This window comes from Heterocephalus glaber, unplaced genomic scaffold (assembly GCF_053883595.1).
Source record: "Heterocephalus glaber isolate CG9 unplaced genomic scaffold, H.glaber_assembly_v1.0 deba00001550, whole genome shotgun sequence".
NCBI classification, from domain to species: Eukaryota; Metazoa; Chordata; class Mammalia; order Rodentia; family Bathyergidae; genus Heterocephalus; species Heterocephalus glaber.
In genome coordinates, this window is record NW_028258343.1 from 25,117,938 (window position 1) to 25,138,157 (window position 20,220).

At 42.3% G+C, this 20,220-nt stretch overlaps 1 protein-coding gene across 5 annotated transcripts in view; it reads right to left on the bottom strand.

Moving 5' to 3' along the window:
- The window catches only part of LOC101715159 (discoidin, CUB and LCCL domain-containing protein 1), a 68,857-nt gene that overhangs the window by 16,327 nt on the left and 32,310 nt on the right, over positions 1-20,220 (bottom strand). For all 5 annotated transcript variants that reach the window (XR_015442610.1, XM_004860188.3, XM_087190202.1 and 2 more), the window contains exons 3-4: positions 4,449-4,583; positions 3,282-3,333 (exon numbers count right to left, since the gene is read on the bottom strand). Coding sequence is in view for 4 of the 5 variants with exons in the window: in XM_004860188.3 (XP_004860245.2) it covers positions 3,282-3,333; positions 4,449-4,583 (187 nt within the window). In the remaining variant the exon portion in view is untranslated. The remainder of the gene's footprint in view (positions 1-3,281; positions 3,334-4,448; positions 4,584-20,220) is intronic.

Consider the following 20,220-nt stretch of genomic DNA (forward strand, 5'->3'; position numbering starts at 1 on the left):
ACCCAGGCCTTTCTTAGTTGGTAAGTTTTTAATTACATTTTCAATTCATTGATTGATATTGGGTTGTTTATATTTTTAGGCCTTCTTCGTTCAACTTTGGTAATTCATACATATCTAGGAATCTGTCCATTTCTTCTGAGTTTTCCATCTTATTGGCGTATAGGTTCTCAAAGTAAGTACTGATGATCCTCAGAAATTCTGCTCGGCCCGTTGTAATTTCACCCTTTTCATTCCTAACTGCATGGATTTGGGCCTTTTCTTTCCTTTTTTTTTTCATAAGATTGGCTAAGGATTTGTCAATTTTGTTTATTCTTTCAAAGAACCAGCTCTTGGCTTCATTGATTTTTTTGTATCATTCTCTTAGTCTCCATTGCATTGATTTCTGCTCTGATCTTTATAATTTCCTCCCTTGTGTGAGCTTTGGGTTTGTCCTGCTCTTCTTTTCCTAGAAGCTTGAGGTTCAGCATCAGGTTGTTTAATTGGGCTTGCTCTGGTTTCCTCACGTAAGTATTCGCTGCTATGAATTTCCCTCATAAGACTGCTTTCATTGTGTCCCGTAGATTCTGATATGTTGTATTGTCATTGTCATTTAATTGAAGGAACTGTCTGATTTCTTCTTTAATTTCCTCTGTGACCCTTTGGTTATTCAGAAGTGTGTTGTTCATTTTCCATGTGTTTATGAAATTCTTGTGGGTTCTTTTGCTGTTGATCTCCAATTTCATCGCACTCTGGTCTGATAATATACAGGGGATAACTTCAGTTCCTTTGCAATTAATTAAACATGTTCTATGAGCGAGTATGTGGTCTGTTTTGGAGAATGACCCGTGTGCAGCTGAAAAGATTGTGTATTCTGATTTTGTAGGGTGGAACACTCTGCAAACATCTGTTAAGTTCTTTTGTTCAAGAGTTTGATTGAGTTCCAGTATTTTGTTGCTTATTTTTTGTCTAGTTTTTCTATCTATTTGTGACAGTGGGGTATTGAGGTCCCCCACTACTATTGTAGTAGTGCTTATTTGATTTTTCATGTCTGTTAATATTTGTTTTATATAGTTGGGTGCAAGAGAGTTTGGTGCATATATATTTATGATTGTCATCTCTTTCTCTTGGATTCTTCCCTTTACAAGGATGTAGTGTCCTTCTTTGTCTCTCTTAATCAGTGCTGGTTTGAAATCCACTTGATCTGCAAAGAGGATAGCTACTCCTGCTTATTTTCGGGTTCTTCTCACATGGAGGATTGTTTTCCACCCTTTAACTTTCAGTCTATGAGTTTCTCTTTGAATTAAGTGTGTTTCTTGTATGCAGTATATTGTTGGATTGCTTCTTGACCCATTCTGCCAGTCTATTTCTTTTGACTGGTGAACTGAGACCATTAACATTGATGGTTATAACTGATACGTATTGATTTCTCACTGTCATGACTTTTTCTTTTTGTTGGAATCTCCCCTTTTGCATTTAATTTCTTGTTGTGCCCGATGGGTTCATTCTGCTGGGGTTCCTGGGGTTGTGATCCTCATTGTCTTTTTTTGGAGTGCTGGTTTGGTATTCATGAAGTTCCTAAGGTGCTCTTTGCATGAAAGTATCTTATTTCTCCATCAATTTTGAAAGATAGTTTTGTGGGTACATCAATCTGGGTTGGAGGCTGTTTTCCTTTAGGGTTTGGACTATGTCACTCCAAGCTCTTCTTGCCTTGAGGGTTTGCACTGAGAAATCTGCTGTGATTCTGATGGGCTTTTCTTTGTATGTGATTTGTTTCTTTTCTCTGCTTGCAGAATTGTGTTCTTCTGTTGGGTTTCTGGAATTTTAACTATTATATGCCTATGTGTAGATTATTTTTGATCAACGCTAGTTGGAGTCCTATATGCCTCTCTTATCTCTATGTCAAGTTCTTTTCCCCTGCTAGGGAGGTTTTCTGCCATCACTTCTGTGAACAGTTTTTCATGTCATCTACACTCTCCAGTTTCTTCATTGACTCCAATCAGTTTTATGTTATTCTTCTTTGCATCATCTAGCAGCTGCTGGATTGATTTCTCGTGTTCCCTTACAATTTTAAAGCAATTTTTCTTTTCTTGGTCACTAATTGCAATCTTATCTTCCATATCTGAAATTCTGTCCTCACACTGGCTCATTCTGCTGTGTAGACTTCCAATGGAGTTTTTAATTTCCTGGAAATTTGTTTTTATGGATTCTGTTTGTTTCCTATGTTGGGATTCCATCATCTTCCTCAGATCCTCTATTTTTTTAATCTGTGTCCTCTCTAGATTTATTAATCATGTCTTGCACTATGGGCACAATCTCTGCTGTAATCTGAGAAATTATTTCTGATTTCATTTTTTCCAGATCCTCTTTTGTTGCCAGTTCAGGGAGTCCAGGTGGTTTAGTATCAGAGTGTTCCATGTCGTTTCCCTTTGGGATTGCTGCAGGTGATCTGAAAGTCTGGTTTTGGGGCTTGTTTACATGTGTTCTCATTTTGTCATGGCAGGGGGGATGCTGCTCCTCTGTGCTGGGAGTGGTGGTATGGCGGCTCAGAAGCCTCTTCCTTTGCACTGGGAGTGGTGCTACCGAGTAAGGGCATTTTCACATCAAGACACCCAGCCAGGTCTGGGTCATTCCTGCAGGAGGGCTGTGAACATCCACCCATGTGCAGTACTGTTTTGTACGGTGAGGAGTCACCAACCCTGATTCGACAGGAGGCTGAGGAATCATGCCTGGGACTACTTTACTTTCTAGGTGAGGAAAAGCAGGTCACATGGATTAACTAGATTTTTAGCTAAACTAAAGCTGGATGACAATTTTTATCTCATTCTCAGAGGGTTTTTCTTTAGAGGGAAAGACAAAATACATCCTCCCTTACCTTCCAGGAAAGAACTGCAAAAATCATCCCCAAATACTGGTCAAGAAAACAGGGACTCCAGACTCTGATGGCTCATGGCAACACAGCGGGACACAGGGCCAGCAAATCATGGCCCATGCCTAAATGCAGCTCTTGGCTTTTTTGTGAGTAAGATGTCTCCCTGAGCACAGCTGGCTGGCTTGGTCACATGTTATCTCTGTCTGCTTTTTCAGTTCAACAGCACAGAGTCAGTCAATGCCTTGACTATCAGCCTCGACAAAGAAGCCTGTTGCCCTCTGCCATCTAAGAAACTCTTTCAAATATCCCTCATTCGCTACCCCAAGAGAGGGCTACAAACTCAGCACAAACGGTGTTGTCTGGCTTCAAAGGAAGGAAAACAAAACGTTTAACAGCAGCATGACCGCAGCCCAGCCAGGACCCTTCTATTTACCTGAATTCTGTCTTTAAGTAATGGTTTCCTCGTTCCAGACAGGTTATTAAATCTGTCACAAATAAAGATAATTGAAATCAGCAGACTATGTAGAAATTAGGGAACTTATGCTTAAAGACTTCTTTTAAATAAAAAAGGCAACTTTTAAAGGAATTTATTCATTATCTAGTTACGTGGATTTTCTGTTCTCTATTGTCAATGATGGTTTTTCACTGTTATCATGGAGTGAACAATAACATACTCTATTTCCAACAGAAAACCCAACACCGATTAGTTATTCTTCACTACATACCTGCAAAAATCACGTGTGAAAGGCAGGATCCCTGACAGTGGAAAGCCATCTCTAAAGCCAGTGTGGCACACCGCGAAGGCTCCCGGGAACCTTCTGACCCACTGACTTAGCCAGCGGCAGCAAGGGACACAGTGGATGCCTCTACAGAGCTGGCAGCACACCAGCCTGGGGTCCTGGGGCCCAAGCACTTATGAGACAATGCTCCCCAGAGTTATTTGCACAAGTGACCCAATGCTCACACAGGGGGAGCTAAGGTCCTGATGCAGGATATAAATCTATGCTGAATATCTCATTCTTGCAGTAATAGTTCTTTCTCTTGATAAACTTCAAGTGTCTTAGGGCACAACATATGGAGCCATGAAGGAAATGAATGGTGTCCCCCCTTCCCAGGCTGTTTTGCCGAGGGGAGTGACACCACACTGTGTGGCCCCTCTGTAGCCCCAGGCAGATGGGAAACTGTACACAGCTGGGCTGGGGTCCAGTGCTCATGGCCAATATTCATGCTTCCTGCCTCCTCTCCACTCCGTGGCGGGGCACTGGTGTGGCTGGGGTGGCTGGTGTGGGGTCCCTAGTTGAAAGGCTTAGGGTCTGGGCAAGGAAAGCGTTGGAGCACAGCCAGGGGCCAGGAGCGCTGGGAGGGGACCCCAGAGACATGGGACCCAAGTCTTCCAGGGAAAATGGGACCCAGCCTACGCCACACAGGTCAGCAGACCCATCCACCAATGCTACAGAACAGCTCAGCTCAGGCTAAACTCACAAGGACACTGTGTTCTCCTCCCTCACATCTTAATCCTCATCTGAGAACACAGTTCTGTCTGAGCAGGGGATGAGCAGCACCAGGAACTCTTAGGTATGCATGGATTCTTCTGCCATACCTGGGTGGTCGCTGCTGGCGTAGTTCAGCAGGAAGCCCCGGCCAGAGATGTGGGATCCACTCTGAAAGTGCACAGTTACTTCGCTGGTGTTAAGCAGGAGCTTTCTGGGAACGGTCACACTTCTGCAGTATGGACCTAAACACAGAGCACATGTGGGCACATTTCACTTCTAATCAGCACGAAGAAGAGCTGTGTGGCTGTTCTCCCAACAGGCAGATTCCCATGTAACACATGTAAGACTCTGATCCGTACCTGCTGGAGTTTTGCTCCATACTGAGAGGGAAAATCTGCGACTGATTTGTGAACTTTGTTAGACTGCTGGGCCAAAGAGGGGAAAGTGGCTCAGTCTGGATGAGCAACAGGCTGGATGGAGCTGGTTAATTAGGAACAAACCAAGACGCAGGTTTTAATTTTGGAAAAAGATTTCTAACAGACACAAATTCAAAAACTTTAGGTAGCAAACAGAATGTTATACAAAAACATATTCTAGAATCTTCCTAAATTTGCTCAAAGAAACACAAATTCCATGGAAGATCCAGGAAGGAGTCTAACACACAGAAAAATCTCTGGCACAGACCGTGTTCATATTTGTATCTCTTTTACAGTAACAGTGTATTTTGTTCTGTAAAATGAGGTTTATACTAAAGCAGAATAATTTCTAAAGGTTTTCCCAATACCATAAGTATAAATTACGCAGTTAAGTGTATAACACTGTTTCTAGAGGAAGTTGCTTGAAAAGCAATAGGAATCTCAATGAACTTTCAAAGAACAAAATTAGACTAAGGGCAGCAATGGTAAACTTAGGTCACTCGTGCTGCAGCAGGCTATTTGCTATTGGTGAAAGCTCTAAAGGTTTGCTATCACTGGCCTAGGCGCTTAGAAAAACAAAACCATAAAGCCCTTCCTAAGACTGCTCAAGCAAAAGTTTAGTTTGTAAACTGTCATCTCAAAAGTCCTGTGCATAAGGTTCTATAAAATAGGGATTAGCAAGTGACTTTTAAAGACAAGTATTTGAATGTCACTAACTTCTGTCAAAATAGCATGGAGACAGTTAACAGGGACAACAATGGCATGAACAAGGGGAGGAGTGGAAGACCACTCTGGTTCCAGATGAGTAAGACTGGGCTTGGCAACCAGAACCAATGTGGGGACCAACTCACATGCAGGAGAATATCTCGAACCCAGCCCGATGCGCCTCTCCTGCTATGACGCATCGGACCTCTCCTGTCGAGTCCCGGAAGTTCCACGGGATGGGGCGAGTGAGTGCTGGGTGCTCACCCGCACCCCTCAGTGGCAGCTGTTCCCCATTACTAAGTTATAGCAAAATCCAAATGAAAAAAAACCCCTCTTTAGAACTCTCATATATAATTAATTACATGACCTAATACTTGTAAATCACTTAGAAGGGTATATTCAGCACATTCCAAGAGCCATGCAGGTGCCTGCTAGCAAACAAATAAGTTTATGATATTAATGCCCATTTTCTCTTTAGACTGTGTTCTATGGAGCAAGCGTGTTTTATATCTGTCTCTTTATCTCCAGAAGGTGGTACAGTACCTGGCAGTGGCAGCCCCTCAAATACCGTTGAATGGAACTGAAATTTTTTACTTGCAACAGTTTGAAAAAGCCAACCCAAACGAAAAGATATATTTTGTCTCCTTAAAATACCATGGAGAAGTCAATAGATAAGGAGAAGCGAGAAAAAAAAGCGTAATGGGTAATACAGGTTTCTATAGAGTTTAACGTGTTTATAAGTATTGTAGACAGGCAATCTAAGACGGAATCGCTCCTTGTATAATGAACTCCAAGAAGAACTGTTGCAAGATTAAAGTGAGTCAGGTTACTGTGCTTAACTTTTCCAACTTGCTGTTTGTTTTACCTATGTCTGAAACACCTTTGCTCTTTGTGCAGGTAACAGATGAAGAATTGCTTTATAACCAAAGGATTAAAATGAAATAACCATCACTTGTTGCTATTACTAAATTAGAATACACCTCTACCCACATTTACCCACTTTTATACTTACCAACCTACTCCTCCAGTGTCGACACTACCCTCCTGCTATGGTTTAGCCCTAAAGTGTCCCCTGAAGTCTCGGGGTTGGGGAGGGTGCGTGGGTCTGGGTGCCCTGCTCATCCCTGATTTCCGGGCCAAGCGTGCTGGAGGTCACGGGTGTGACCTGAAGGGCAACTTTGTACCCAGCTCTTCCCTGCTCTCCCTGGTCTTGGCTCTGCCTCCTGGCCGCTATGGGTGGAGCCTTCTTCTGCCAGCCTTTCCACTGTGCTGCTCTGCCTCAGAGCCAGGTGGTAACCCCCCTGAGACTGTGGCCTAAAGAACCCTCTCCTCCTCAAGTCCTGGGTGTCAGGTGTTTGTCCTGCTGATGGGGAAGTGACTAAGACATCTCTGCCTAACTTTCTTTTTTTTTTCGTACTGGGGATCGAACTTGGGTCCTTGCACTTCCAGAGCAGGCGGCGAAACCACTGAGATAAATCCCCGGCCCGAATGCCTCACTTTCTATAGCAGTCCCCTGAGCGCTAATGGATCCAAATTTATTTGAATTATTTTTTTTAGTTTTTGTGGGTGGAAGAGCTGAAAGGAGGGCTGCAGAACTGTACATATTTTACAAAAGTAGATGAGTATATGTATGTCCTCTCAGTAAGGTGCACAATGTGTATGATTCCCTACACCAAAGCACACAATTACAATAAACCTCTGGTTCGGTTTCCCCTCCTCTCACCGCCCTGACCCCAGACACACTTCCCTCCACACCCTTTCCAAGGTGCTGCAGAGCCCTAACTGAATGAGGGAGCAGGCAAGGCCCTTTCCGTGGGAAGGACATCATCCAGGCACCCTCAAGGGTCTAACACACCACGCCTCACTGCGGCAGGAGGGACTGTCAGGCTCAGGCAAGGACCGGCTGCCGGGCAGCTGACTCCAGCCCTGACAGATACAGGCTCCTCCGCCCAGACACAGGTGAGTAACTACAGGCCTAGAGCAGGAAGAGACAAAGGGCGAGACAGCAAAGCAGGACAGGCAGTGCAGAGAGACCGTCCAGGTGTGTCCTTCGGGGGTCTCAGCCTTTGCCGACCCCTGAGGACAGATTCTTCTGATGGGAGACTTCCACCATGCTGGCCACACCCAGCTAGTACCAGGACTCCAGATCCACCCTGGCCTGCCCTGCCCTGCCCTTATCTGCAGGTGGGCTGAGTCTTGCCCTGTGTCGCAGATTCCCAGCCAGCCAGCCAGCCCACGCTGCTGTTCTTAGCTGGAGAGTCAAATAGAAAACAGTTCCTTTCATGGACTGTGCCAGGGGCTGAGAGCTGCAAGAGAGGCAGCACCATGGTGCTTGGTACCAGGCCCGAGACCCAGCCTGGCAGATGGCGAGCTGACTTCTTGGACAGGAGGAATAAAGGCCCAAGAGCCACAGGAGCTGCCTTCCAGGGCACAGCAGGCCAGGTCCACGCAACACTTCCCTTGCTTGGGGCCACTGTTCCAGCCACAGCTGAGAAGGCCCCTTCATCTTTCCACACGAGTAAGAGCGCTGTCCTGCAGGAAGGAAAAGCGGCCTCTCCCAGCCCGGCCCAGCCCAGAATCCCGGTGTCTGGCAGTGGGGTGCAGGCAGTGATTCGCACACTTCTCCTGCCCACTGCCAAGTGCCCACCGCCATCTACCCGAGACCAGCCTTACAGGCAGTGCAGGCTGGGTAGAAGCTGTCCAGTCATCTCAGATGGCTGTGTGGTTCTGATCTTGAAACTGATGGAACAAAGTGAATGCTTCTGTGAGAGGGATTTAGAAGCATTTTAAAAGACATTATACACACCACTCACAAAAACAAAGAAACCCTTTGCCTCCACAGCTGCACCATCAGCGACAGAAATGCAGACACCGTGGAGAATGAACTCCAGCAGGCCTTTGCAGCCCCAGATTAGCCTCTGGAGCCCTTTCGAAGTACTCGTGTAACTTTTCATCACAGACAAGAGTGTGCTGGTGGACTGCAGGGACCGTCCTTGGACACAGGCAGCCAAGGGCCCTACCACCAGGGGCCAGGAAAGTGTCCCCAGTGTACCCCAGAGCTGTGGCTTGTGGCATGTGGACTCGACAGGTCTCGACACACTGACACTGCACATGCACTGGAGTCCCATCCACTTCCCATCTGCTCCCCAGTGCAGGCAAATGGCAGGGTTCACCCTTGCTTGCCAAGTGCACAAGGATCATTGTACAAAAGCACAATTTCCAGGGCCCTTTTCTTTGAAAAGGAAGGAAATTAGCATTAGAAAGGGATATTCCTGGGCCATGCCATTGAAACCACAGTCAGGGGGTACCGTGGCACCTCCCTGGAGTTTCCGAGCCTGGCTCCTGACAAAAGCCAGCGACAGAGGATAAAAGAGCCTTTGGATTCCTAGACCGAGGTGTGGGGCCCAGGGCAGGGGGCTCAGCACCAGGGCTGCCTGCCCACCTGAGCCACCAGCTCTCCAGACCAAGTCCACTGGGAAGGGAGGACAGGCCAGCTGCCCTCCCCCAGGGGCCTGTGGCTGTGTTAATGCAATACCAGACGGAAGATCTGCTGGTAGGACTCTTTATATGCTGCAAATGCCTTTGAACTGGTTTCCCAGTACACTTCTAAGAATTCTGCATTCTACTCCTTAATATGCCTGAGAGATACAACTATTTGTGAAACAGAGAGTTCCAGTCTTGCCTGTTTCTCTTTGGGATTTAAAAATAATCAGAAGGCATGACGACAAGATCCAGCTGCACTAGGTCAGTCGTGTCACTGAGAAATCCGGGTATGAGTCAAACTCTTCCTACGATTTCCTACATTTGCCAATTGTCTGTTTCCAGTGTAACACAAACATTAACCGCTGGCTTCACATCACTGTCCTTAGAGGACACTGACAATGGCTTGATCCTGGGGTTGCAGGAAACGTAGGACTTCCTGATTTCCTACAACTCAAATCATGCAGCAGAATGCAATTCACTGCACGGACTGCGAGGAGGACCCCTCAGTAAGCTGCTTCCTCCTCGCCCTGGACTGCCGTGTCCTCCTAGGAGTTTGATTAAACTTTACACCAGGACTCTCTGCAAGTGAGCAGCTTCTCAGTACCCCATTTAATCTTAGGGTGTCCCTTGGGGGGGCCCGCAGAAGCTTCCCTCTCTTCCAAGAGGTGAAAACAAGAGCTCTGTCTGGGGTCTTGTGGGGCACAGCCCCAGCCTCAGAGGGGCCACACTGCATGCACTGGGGTGCTTGCTCGGCAGCGGGCATCCGCGGTCACCACCGCCGCAACCCAACCTCGCCCAGGGATCCTGAGCCGCTTCCTGGCCTCTTGGAGCTTCGGTTCCCTCCTGTCAGGGCTGGCAATGGCCGGATATACGGGCTCCTGAGAAGGGAGTCGGGACTGAAGGTGGGGGCTGGGCAGGCACAGGTGAGAGCACAGACGGGCAGCACCTTCGTGGGGAGAGGTGCATTCCTGAGAGACCCGGGTCTGCAGCGATGGCTCAGAGAGTGCAGCCAGTGACACCACCTCAGGGCAAGGAGGAGAAGGGAATCTCACTGTGAGGCCTCCTACAGCACGAATGACGGTACTCATTCTTCTTTTCTAAAAATTCTGACTTTTACACTATGTTGCCAAAATTAAGCATGCAATCTTTTTTGTTAGATGCTGACTGCACATTTGAATGATAAGACTATGCTAAACATTAAGGGACAACAAAGGACGTTAAAGAGCACTTCCAGGCTCAGGAAGCCAGAATCTGGGACAGAGCCCAAATTATCCCCTCAACCTGAAATCGAAACTTCCAAAGGCTCGGAAAGATTCTAAGCACCGGAAGGCAGTGACTGGGATTGTCTGGGGTCAGAGAAGTTTCTAGAGCAGGCGGCCCTAGGTTTGAGACCTGAAGAGTGTGTGTGTGTGTGTGTGTGTGTGTGTGTGTGTGTGTGTGTGTTAGAAGCGACAGGAAAAGCAAAGGAAGAAACCTCAGGAAGGAAGAACATCAGCACTCTAAACTCCATGGCAGGAAGTGTTTGCTGGAGGTGGGGTGGAGAAGGCTGGAGTAAGAAGAGGCTCGGACTTGCTGGCAAGCGTCCAGACAGGGAGGCCTCACCAGTGCTTCCCCAGAGGAGCTTAGACGCCTGGAGGGAGCTGGGGCTGGCAGCAGATGGCCGAAAACCAGGAATTTTTTCCAGGAGGACACACAGGTTGACTGCCAGTATCTGCAATGCTTGGGTCACCAGTGACTCGGATCTTGAGGGGTTTGGAACTGCGTAGCATCTGCTCAGAATCTACAGCCGAGCAGCCCTGCTCTGAGCCCAAATCCAGGATGCTTGGGACCCAAAACATTCTCAGTGCCAAATCAGTCCTCAAAATGCTTTAGACTTCCAGGACTTCGGATGTCGGATTTTCAGAGTAGGTTGCTTGACCTGTAGATACCAAGATGAGCAGCGCAGTTGGTGAACAATTCAAATACACAGCCAAACCAAACACGCGGAGAGCTTGAGGAACCCAACCCTGATGCATTCGGAAGGGCTGGGCACAGTGCAGGGTGGCAGGGTGAGCATTGGCACACTCTCTGCAGGACAGAGCAGAGACTCAGGACCGAGAGGATGAAGAAAACGTGGTGCTGACACACACTGGGACACCACCCTGCTGTGAGCAGGATAAACTTAAAGCATTTGTACTAAAATGGATGCACTTTGAGACCATGTTTATGAAATAAATCAGACACACAAGTCCAAATATCACATGGTTTCTCTTGTATGAGATACCAGAGTAGAATAATTTATAGAGCAAAATAAAAGGTGGATAATAGGAAACTGGGAGATACACCTTTTACAAATGGTCTCCCAATAATGGGGGGGGGTGCAGAGGAAGAGGACGCAAAGAGAATAAATCTGTGCCATGCACATGACCAACTTGCCCTGGTGAATGTGATCTGATCCCCTTGTACTATAAACATGTCCTAATCAGCATGAAAATAAGAAAGAGTAATGATCTTCACTATGAGTTCAGTCTCCTCTCTTCAGTAAAACATCGGATATATCACATTTTAAATGCAGGTATATTATGTAGCAGTGCATGAATCAGTACATACTTTACTCCCATGGTCAAAATATTTAAATGTTTTCCTTAACCTATTATTTTACATCACGAAAATAATCTGTACCAAGCAGCAATCTCAAATGTCCTATTCAGTAATTTTAAATTTAAAGACTTAATAGAGATTTGCTTGCAACTTCAAATTGCAGGTTTAACAGTGGGGCTGGGGATTTAGCTCAGTGGTTCTGCTGCCTGCCTCCCAAGCGCAAGGACCTGAGTTCGAGCCCCAGTACAAAAAAAAACAGTAAATGTATTCAAATTAGGTATGGTGGTGCACATCTATAATCCCAGCGCTCAGGAGGCTGAGGCAGGAGGATCACAGTGAGTTTGAGGCTAGTGTGTACTACTGAGTTCAAGGCCAGCCTGGACTACATAGCAATACCCTGTCTAAACAAAACAAACACATAGATGTATCCGTCCTAGAATAGATTTGGCTGCCTTTCTATTATTTTTTGTGCCCGAATAGAAGACAAGCTCATTTTCCAAACCTGTGTTCTTCAAAGAAGGCATCCCCTTGTCAGTAAGTCTGGCGAAGTCGTGTGCGGCTGTCTCATCTGAACAAGAAAGAAGGGTGGGGAGGCCACTCAACATGAAATACTGGAAACTGCTGCAGTGCTGAGTGCACAAGGAGCCCGTCTGACAAGACGCTAGTGAAGAGGGAGAGAGGCGTTCAGCTCAGATTTCACTCCTGCTCCTGGTGGGCTCTACGTCCTCACAATCTCTTCTTTTTAAAATCGTACCAGTACATTTCAGACACACATAATGATGACGCTCACGGGAGGGAGTCTGCACCTGTGCCTGATGTATCTGGCTGCTTCCTTTCCCCATCCCCTCCTCTCCCTTCAACCTCTCTTCCCCTCATTTACAAAGCTTTGTTTCCATTTTTCCTTCTGTTCTTTTTTCTTATCCCTTCCTTCCTTCCTTTCCCTCCTCCCTCACTTGTTCCCCTTCCCATTTGAACATTTTCTTCCCATTTCAAAAAGCTATTATACACTTTGTTCCTTGTTTCCACTTTCTGTTTCTCACACTACAGAAACAACTTGGTATTTAAACACACGTGTCCAGTTATTTCACTGAAGAGTATGGTCTCAAGGTCCAACCATTTAGCCAGAAATGTCTCAAGCTCACCCTTCTTTATGGCAGAGTAGTACTCCATTGTATAAAAAACCCACATCTTCTTTATCCATTCATCAGTTGATGCGCGTTGGGCTGTTTCCAAGATGATTTGAGAAGATTTCAAGAAGGAGAATAGCTGGGTCAAATGGAACTTCTAGTTTTAGTTTTTTAAGGAATCTCCACACTGATTTCCATAGTGGTTGCACCAGTCTACACTCCCACCAATAGTAGAGAAAGGTTCCTCTTTCCCCACAGCCCCACTAGCATTTGTTATTGGTTGATTTCTTGATAGCAGCCATTCTTTCTAGAATGAGAAAAAATCTTAGCATTGTTTTAATTTGCATCTTTCAAATGAACAGTGATATTGAACATTTTTTCATATATTTATTCGCTGTTTCTACTTCTTCATCTGAGAAGTGTCTGTTCATTTCAGATGCCCATTTTTGGACTAGGTCTTTAAATTGGGGTGTTCTGATTTTCTAAATTGTTTATACATTCTAGATATCAAATATCCTAGATATTTGAGAAACACTTGGCAAATTTGTTTCCCCATACTGTGGGTTGTCTCTTCACTGTTAGTGGTTTCTTTCGCTGTTCAAAAGCTTTTTAATAAGATGAGATTCTAGTTGTTGATTCTTTGTGATATTTCCTGTGAAATCCGGGTTTTGTTCATAAAGTCTTTGCCTGCACCAATGTCTTCAAGAGTTCTACTTATTATATCTTCCAGCAGATTTAGTGTTTCTGTTTTAATATTTAGATTTTTGATCCATTTTGATTTTAGTTTGGTGCGTGGTGAGACACAGGTCTAGTTTTAGTCTTTGGCATGTGGATAGCCAGTTTTTCCAGTAGCATTCATTAAAGAGGCTGTCTTTCTTCCGGTGAGGGTGGTTGGCCCCTTTATGAAAGACAAGGTGGCTGAGTGTGTTTGTAGTTATTTCTGCATCTTCTAATCTGTTCCACTGACCATAGGGTCTGATTTTTTTGCCAGTATCATGCTGTTTTATCATAGTAGCTTTGTAGTGTAATTTCAAGACAGGGATTGTGATGTCCTTTGCCTTCTTGCCTTTGTTGTTTAAGACTGCCTTTGCTATTCTAGGTCTCTTCTGGTTGCAAATGAATTTTAGGATTGTTTTCTCTAATTCTGTGAAGTATGCTAGTGGCATTTTGATTGGGATTGCATTAAATGTGTATAACAGATTTGGGAATATGGCCATTTTCATTATATTGGTTCTTTCTACCCAGGAACAAGGGATGTCTTTCCAATTTGATTTTCGCTTCCAGAGTACTGTAGTTTTCAATGTAAAAGTCTTTTATTTCCTTCATTAGATTAAGTCCTAGGTATTTCATTTTGGGGGGATGCTATTGTGTAAGGTGTTGTTTCCCTAATTTCTCTCTCAGAGAGTTTGTTACTTGTGTACAGGAAGGCTATTGATTTTTGAGTGCTGACTTTGTATCCAGTTACCCTACTGAATTTGAGTATTAAATCTAGAAGTCTTTTGGTGAAGTTTTTGGGGTCTTCTATGTAGTATCATGTCATCTGCAAATAATGATAATTTAACTTCTTCCTTTCCTATCCTTATTCCTTTTATTTCTTTCTCTTGTCTAATTGCTCTGGCTAATATTTACAGAACTATATTGAGTAAGAGTGGTGATAGTGGACATCCTTGTCTTGTTCCTAATTTTAGAATGAAAGCTTTCAGTTTTTGTCCATTTAGTATGATGTTGGCTGTTGGTTTGACATAGATGGCTTTTATCAGATTGAGATAAAGACCATTTATTCCAATTTTCTGTAGGGTTTTTTAAAAAATCATGAGTGGGTGTTGGATTTTGTCAAATGCTTTTCTGTATCTATAGAGATGATCATGCTGTTTTTGTCCTTGGCTCTGTTAAAACAGTGTGTTACATTTTTAGTTGAACCATCCCTCCATCCTAGAGATGATGATTTGCTGCATTTTTCTTGTCTGTATCTTACTGAGGATTTTTATGTCTTTGATCATTAGGGAGATTGGCCTGTAGTTCTTTTTTGATTGGATCCTTCCCTGGTTTTGGTATATGCTTGCTTCCAGGAACGAGTTTGGGAGTATTGTTTCCCTTTCAATTTCACTGAAGAGTTTGAGGAGTAGTGGTATTAGGTTTTCTCTTGTAGAATTCAGCAGCGAATTTGTCAGGACCTGGGCTTTTCTTTTTTGGTAGGGTTTTAATTACATCTTCAGTTTCATTGACCGATATTGGTTTATTTAGAATTTTTTAACCTTCTTGATTCAGCTTTTGTAATTCCTATGTATCTAGGAATATGTCCATTTCTTCTGTGTTTTCCATCTTATTAGAATATAAGTTCTCAGAGTAGGTATTGATGATCTTCTGGATTTTGGCAGTCTGTTGTGATTTTACCCTTTTCATTCCTAATTTGAGGATCTTCTTTCCTTTTTTTTTCTGATAAGGTCAGCTAAGGGTTTGTCAATTTTATTTAATCTTTCAAAGAACCATCTCTTCGATTCTTTGTATTATTTTCTTAGTCTCCATTGCATTAATTTCTGCTCTGATCTTTATAATTTCCTCTGTCATATGAGCTTTGGGCTTGACTTACTTTTTTCTAGAAGCTTGAGGTTCAACATTAGGTTATTTGAGCTTGCTCTGTTTTTCTGTTATGGGCATTCACCACTATAAATCTCTCTCATAGGACTGCTTTCATTGCATCCCATAAATTCTGGTATGTTGTACTGGCATTATGATTTAATTATAGAAACTGTCTAATTTCTTCTTTAATTTCATCTGTGAACCACTGGTTGTTCAGGAGGGTGTTATTCAATTTCCACGTGTTTATGAAGTTTTTGTGCTTTCTTTTGCCACAGATTTCCAATTTCATTGCACTATGGTCTGATAATATGCATGGGATAATTTCAATTCCTTTGCATTTACTTAAGCATGTTCTATGAGCTAGTATGTGTTCTATTTTGGAGAATGTCCTGTGTGCAGTTAAGAAGAATGTTTATTCTGATGCTGTGGAGTGGAACACTCTGTAAACATTTATTAAGTTCATTTGTTCAAAAGTCTGGTTCAGTTCTGATATTTCTTTGTTGATATTTTTATCTAGTCGATCTATTTGTGACACTGTGGTACTGAGGTCCCCATTACAATTACATTAGTGCTTATTTGATTTTTCATGTACATTAATATTTATTTCATATAGTTGGTTACACTGGTATTTGGTGTATATATATTTATGATTCTTAACTCTTCTTCTTGGATTGTTCCCTTTATAAGACTGTAGTGACCTTCTTTGTCTCTTTCAGTCAGTCTTGGCTTAAAATCCACTTTGCCTGCAAATAGAATGGCTAGCCCTGCTTTTCTCTAGGTTTCTATTGCATGGAGTATTGTTTTCCACCCTTTGACTTTAAGTCTATGAATTTCTTTTTTAATTAAGTGTGCTTCTTGTATGCAGCATATTGTTGGATCTTGCTTCTTGACCCATTCTGCCAGTCTGTTTCTCTTGATTGGTGAATTGAAACCATTTACATTGGAGGTTATAACTCATATGTATTGACTTATCATAGTCACATAATTTTCCTGTTCTTGGTTCTCCCCCCACCCCTTTTTTTTTTTTGGTACTGGGGATCGAACTCAGGTCCTTGAACTTGCACAGCAGGCGGCGAAACCACTGAGCTAAATCCTTGGCCCTGGTTCTCCCTTTTTTTTCCACCTGTTTAATTACTTGTCTTGTCTGATAGATTCATAATTTTGGCGTTCATGGAGTTGTAGTCTTCATGATCTCTGTGTAGATTGTCCTTTAGAACATTTTGAAGTGCTGGTTCGGTGGTCATGAATTTCTTTGGGTATTCTTTGTCATGGAAGTATCTTATTTCTCCATCAATTTTGAAAGACAGTTTTACGAGGTATGTTAATCTGCGGAGGAGGTTGTTTTCTTTCAGAGCTTGAAATACTTCACTCCAAGGTCTCCTTGACTTGAAAGTTTGTGTTGAGAAGTTTTTGTTATTCTGATGGGCTTTGCTTTATAGGTGATTTGTTTCTTTTCTCTAATATTCTAATCTTGTGTTGAATTTCTAGAATACTGACTATTATATGTCTTGGTGTAGTTTTTTTTTTATCATGGGTAATTGGAGTTCTATATGTCTCACTTATCTGTATGTCAAATTCTTTTTCCATTCTTGGGAAGTTTTCTGCCATTGCTTCTGTAAACAGGCTTTTAAAAAATGTCATCTGAACTCTCTCCTGCTTTTTCATTGACTCCAATCAATCTTATGTTATTCTTCTTTGCATCATCTAGCAGCTGTTGGAATGATTTTTCATAGTCCCCTGCTATTTTACTTTTTATTTTTGTTCCCCATTAAGTTTATTGGTACATTTTAGGTATAAATTACAGTTACATACACCATTGGGATCGTGTACCCTTACATCAGTATCTTGGTTCTTATTTTTTTTTTCCCCTTCCCCTGCCCTCCCTTCACCCCCTCCACCCTTCCATATTTGCAAAGACTTTGTTTCCATTTTTTTCCTTTTCTCATATTTTTTCTTTTCCCTTCTTTCCTTTCCCCTACCGCTCCCACTTCCTCTGCTCCTTTAGACCTTTACTTCCTACTACACAATATCAATTATACATTTTTAAAATTGAAATATCAAGACCTAGGAGACATTACCACAGATTTTACAGAATTTAAAAGGATATAGAAAGCATATTTCAAAAATCTGTTTTGAAATAAATTTGACAACTTCTAAGAAGTACCTTGGAAGACAAATTAATGAAACTAACTCTGGAAGAAATATAAAATTTGAATAGCACCTATTAAAGAGAGTATATTCCTAGCTTGAAAACCTATCCATATGACAACAGCAGGCTCATATACATTTTAAATGATGAATTATATCAAACATTTAAAACAGAAAAAAGAAGGAACACTTCTCCCCTCATTTTAGGAAATGAACATTGTATAGGCTGGGGATTTAGCTCAGTGGTTCCGCTGCCTGCCTCGCAAGCTCAAGGACCCGAGTTCAATCCGGGGTACCAAAAAACAAAAAACACCAAACATTGTGCTAATCCTAAAACTGGATAAAAATAATAAAAGAAGGAAGTATGAACATAGATAAAAATTTATTTAACAAAACAAACTATTGGAAGTCAGATCTGGCAGGATGTAGAAAGTGGTTTTGTTATAGGGATGGCAGTGTTGGTTCAGCATTGGAAGATCCACCCCCAAAAGTCATCATTTTAACAGAGGAAAGGAAAAAGCCATATGATCCTGTCACTAGTTGGAGAAAAAGTATTGGACCAAATTCTACAGCTGTTCATGGTAAAAGCTATCAGGAGACTAGAAGTAGAACAGAAACTTCTCAACAGATTAAAGACATGTACTCCATACTTCCAGTGAGAACGCCTTGTATGAATGGAGAAGATACAATGCTTTCTCCTTAAGGTGGGGAACAAGGGCAGATATGCCTACTCTTCATCTGTCCATTAAACTTTGAAACCTAGTCCCCACCAAAATAGTCTGGCAATAAAATGACACAACTAGGATAGGATTGGCAAGGTAGAAGTAAAATCTTTATATGTAGATGAAATGATCATCTACAGAGAAAATACTAAGAAATCTCTAGGAGCCCCTAAAACTTGTACTTGAATTTAGCAGAAGTAGAAAACACAAGGTATATATAAAAATTTAGGTCTGTGTATACTTGCTATAAATGAAGAATTGGATATTGAAATTGAAAAGTTATGTAGGAGTACAAAGGACGTAGAAAACTTAAAGAAAGGAAAAACAAGACAAAAAACAGTGTTTGAAGAAGTTTAGTACCTAATTTTAAGACTTCTTCTAAAGCTACAGTAATCAAGGCAGTATTGGTGTAAGGAAAGACATATATATCATTTGAATAAAACAGAGAATCTAGAAATAGAACCACACATATGTGGTCCACTGAGTTTTGAAAGATTGTTTAACATTAGCATTTTATAGAATATAAACTCAATTCAAGAGCCGAGGAAGAGATAGTGTTTTCAGCAAATGGCACTAGAACACCTGGTATCCATATATAAAAAATTAACCTCAACTCTTTTTTTCCATACATGAAAATAACTTGAAAGGATCTGGGAACCTAAATAAGAAACCCTAAAAGTATAAAACTTTAAGAAGAAATTGTAAGGGAAAATATTTATGAATTCAGGGTAGGCAAGAACTACCTAGGATACAAAAAACATGATGTATAAAAGAAAAAAATTGGTAAATGGGATTCCATCAAAATTTAGAACTTTAAATGACATCATTAAAATGAAAAGTAGTCTTTAAACAGACCACATTTACAATGCATATAACCTATGACCAGAATATAATAAAGAACTCTTACAGCTCATTAATAGACAACCAAATTAAAAAGCAGACATAAGAAGATGATAAATAGCCAGTACAGCACAAGGAAAGGTGTGCAACACTAGAATCAGAAAAATACTAATCAGTACAATAACAAGATTGAATTATACACTCATTAGGGAGATGAAGTTAAAAGTTTTGAAAGCCTTGTCATGACTTTTTCTTTTTGTTGGATTATCCCCTTTTGCATTTAATTTGTCACGCCCAATGGATTCATTCTTCTGGGCTTCCTGGGGTTGTGATCCTCACTGTCTTTTCCTAGATTATTGTCTGAAGTTTTTTGGAGGGCTGGTTTGGTATTCATGAAGTTCCTGAGGTGCTCTTTGTCATGAAAGTATCTTACTTCTCCATCCATTTTGAAAGATAGTTTTGCAGGGTACATCATTCTGGGTTGGAGGCTGTTTTCCTTTAGGGCCTGAAATACATCACTCCAAGCTCTTCTTGCCTTGAGGGTTTGCATTGAGAAGTCTGCTGTGATTCTGATAGGCTTTCCTTTGTGATTTGTTTCTTTTCTCTCACTGCTTGTAGAATTTTGTTCTTCTGTTGGGTTTCTGGAATCCTAACTATTATATGCCTATGTGTAGATTTTTTTTGATCAAGACCAGCTGGAGTCCTATATGCCTCACTTATCTATATGTCAAGTTCTTTTCCCCTCCTTGGGAAGTTTTCTGCCATCACTTCTGTGAACAGTTTTTTTATGTCATCTGTCCCCCTCTCCTGTTTCTTCATTGACTCCCATCAGTCTTATGTTATTCTTCTTTGCGTTGTCTAGCAGCTGCTGGATTGATTTCTCGTGTTCCCTTACAATTTTAAAGCAACTTTTCTTTTCCTGGTCACTAATAGCAATCTTCTTCTTCTTCTTTTTTTTTTTTTTGGTACTGGGGATTGAACTCGGGTCCTTGTGCTTGCACAGCAGGCAGCGAAACCACTGAGCTAAATCCCTGGCCCCCAAAAGGATGGGTCAAGATCCTCTCATGTTTTTTTGTTTTTTGTTTTTTGTTTTTTGGTACCGGGGATCAAACTTGGGTCTTTGCACTTGTGTAGATTCTTATCTTCTATATCTGAAATTCTATCTGCACATTGGTTCATTCTGCTGTGCAGACTTTCGATGGAGTTTTTAATCTCCTGGAAATCTGTTTGGATCTGCTTTATGAATTCCATTTGTTTCCTATGTTGGGATTCCATCAT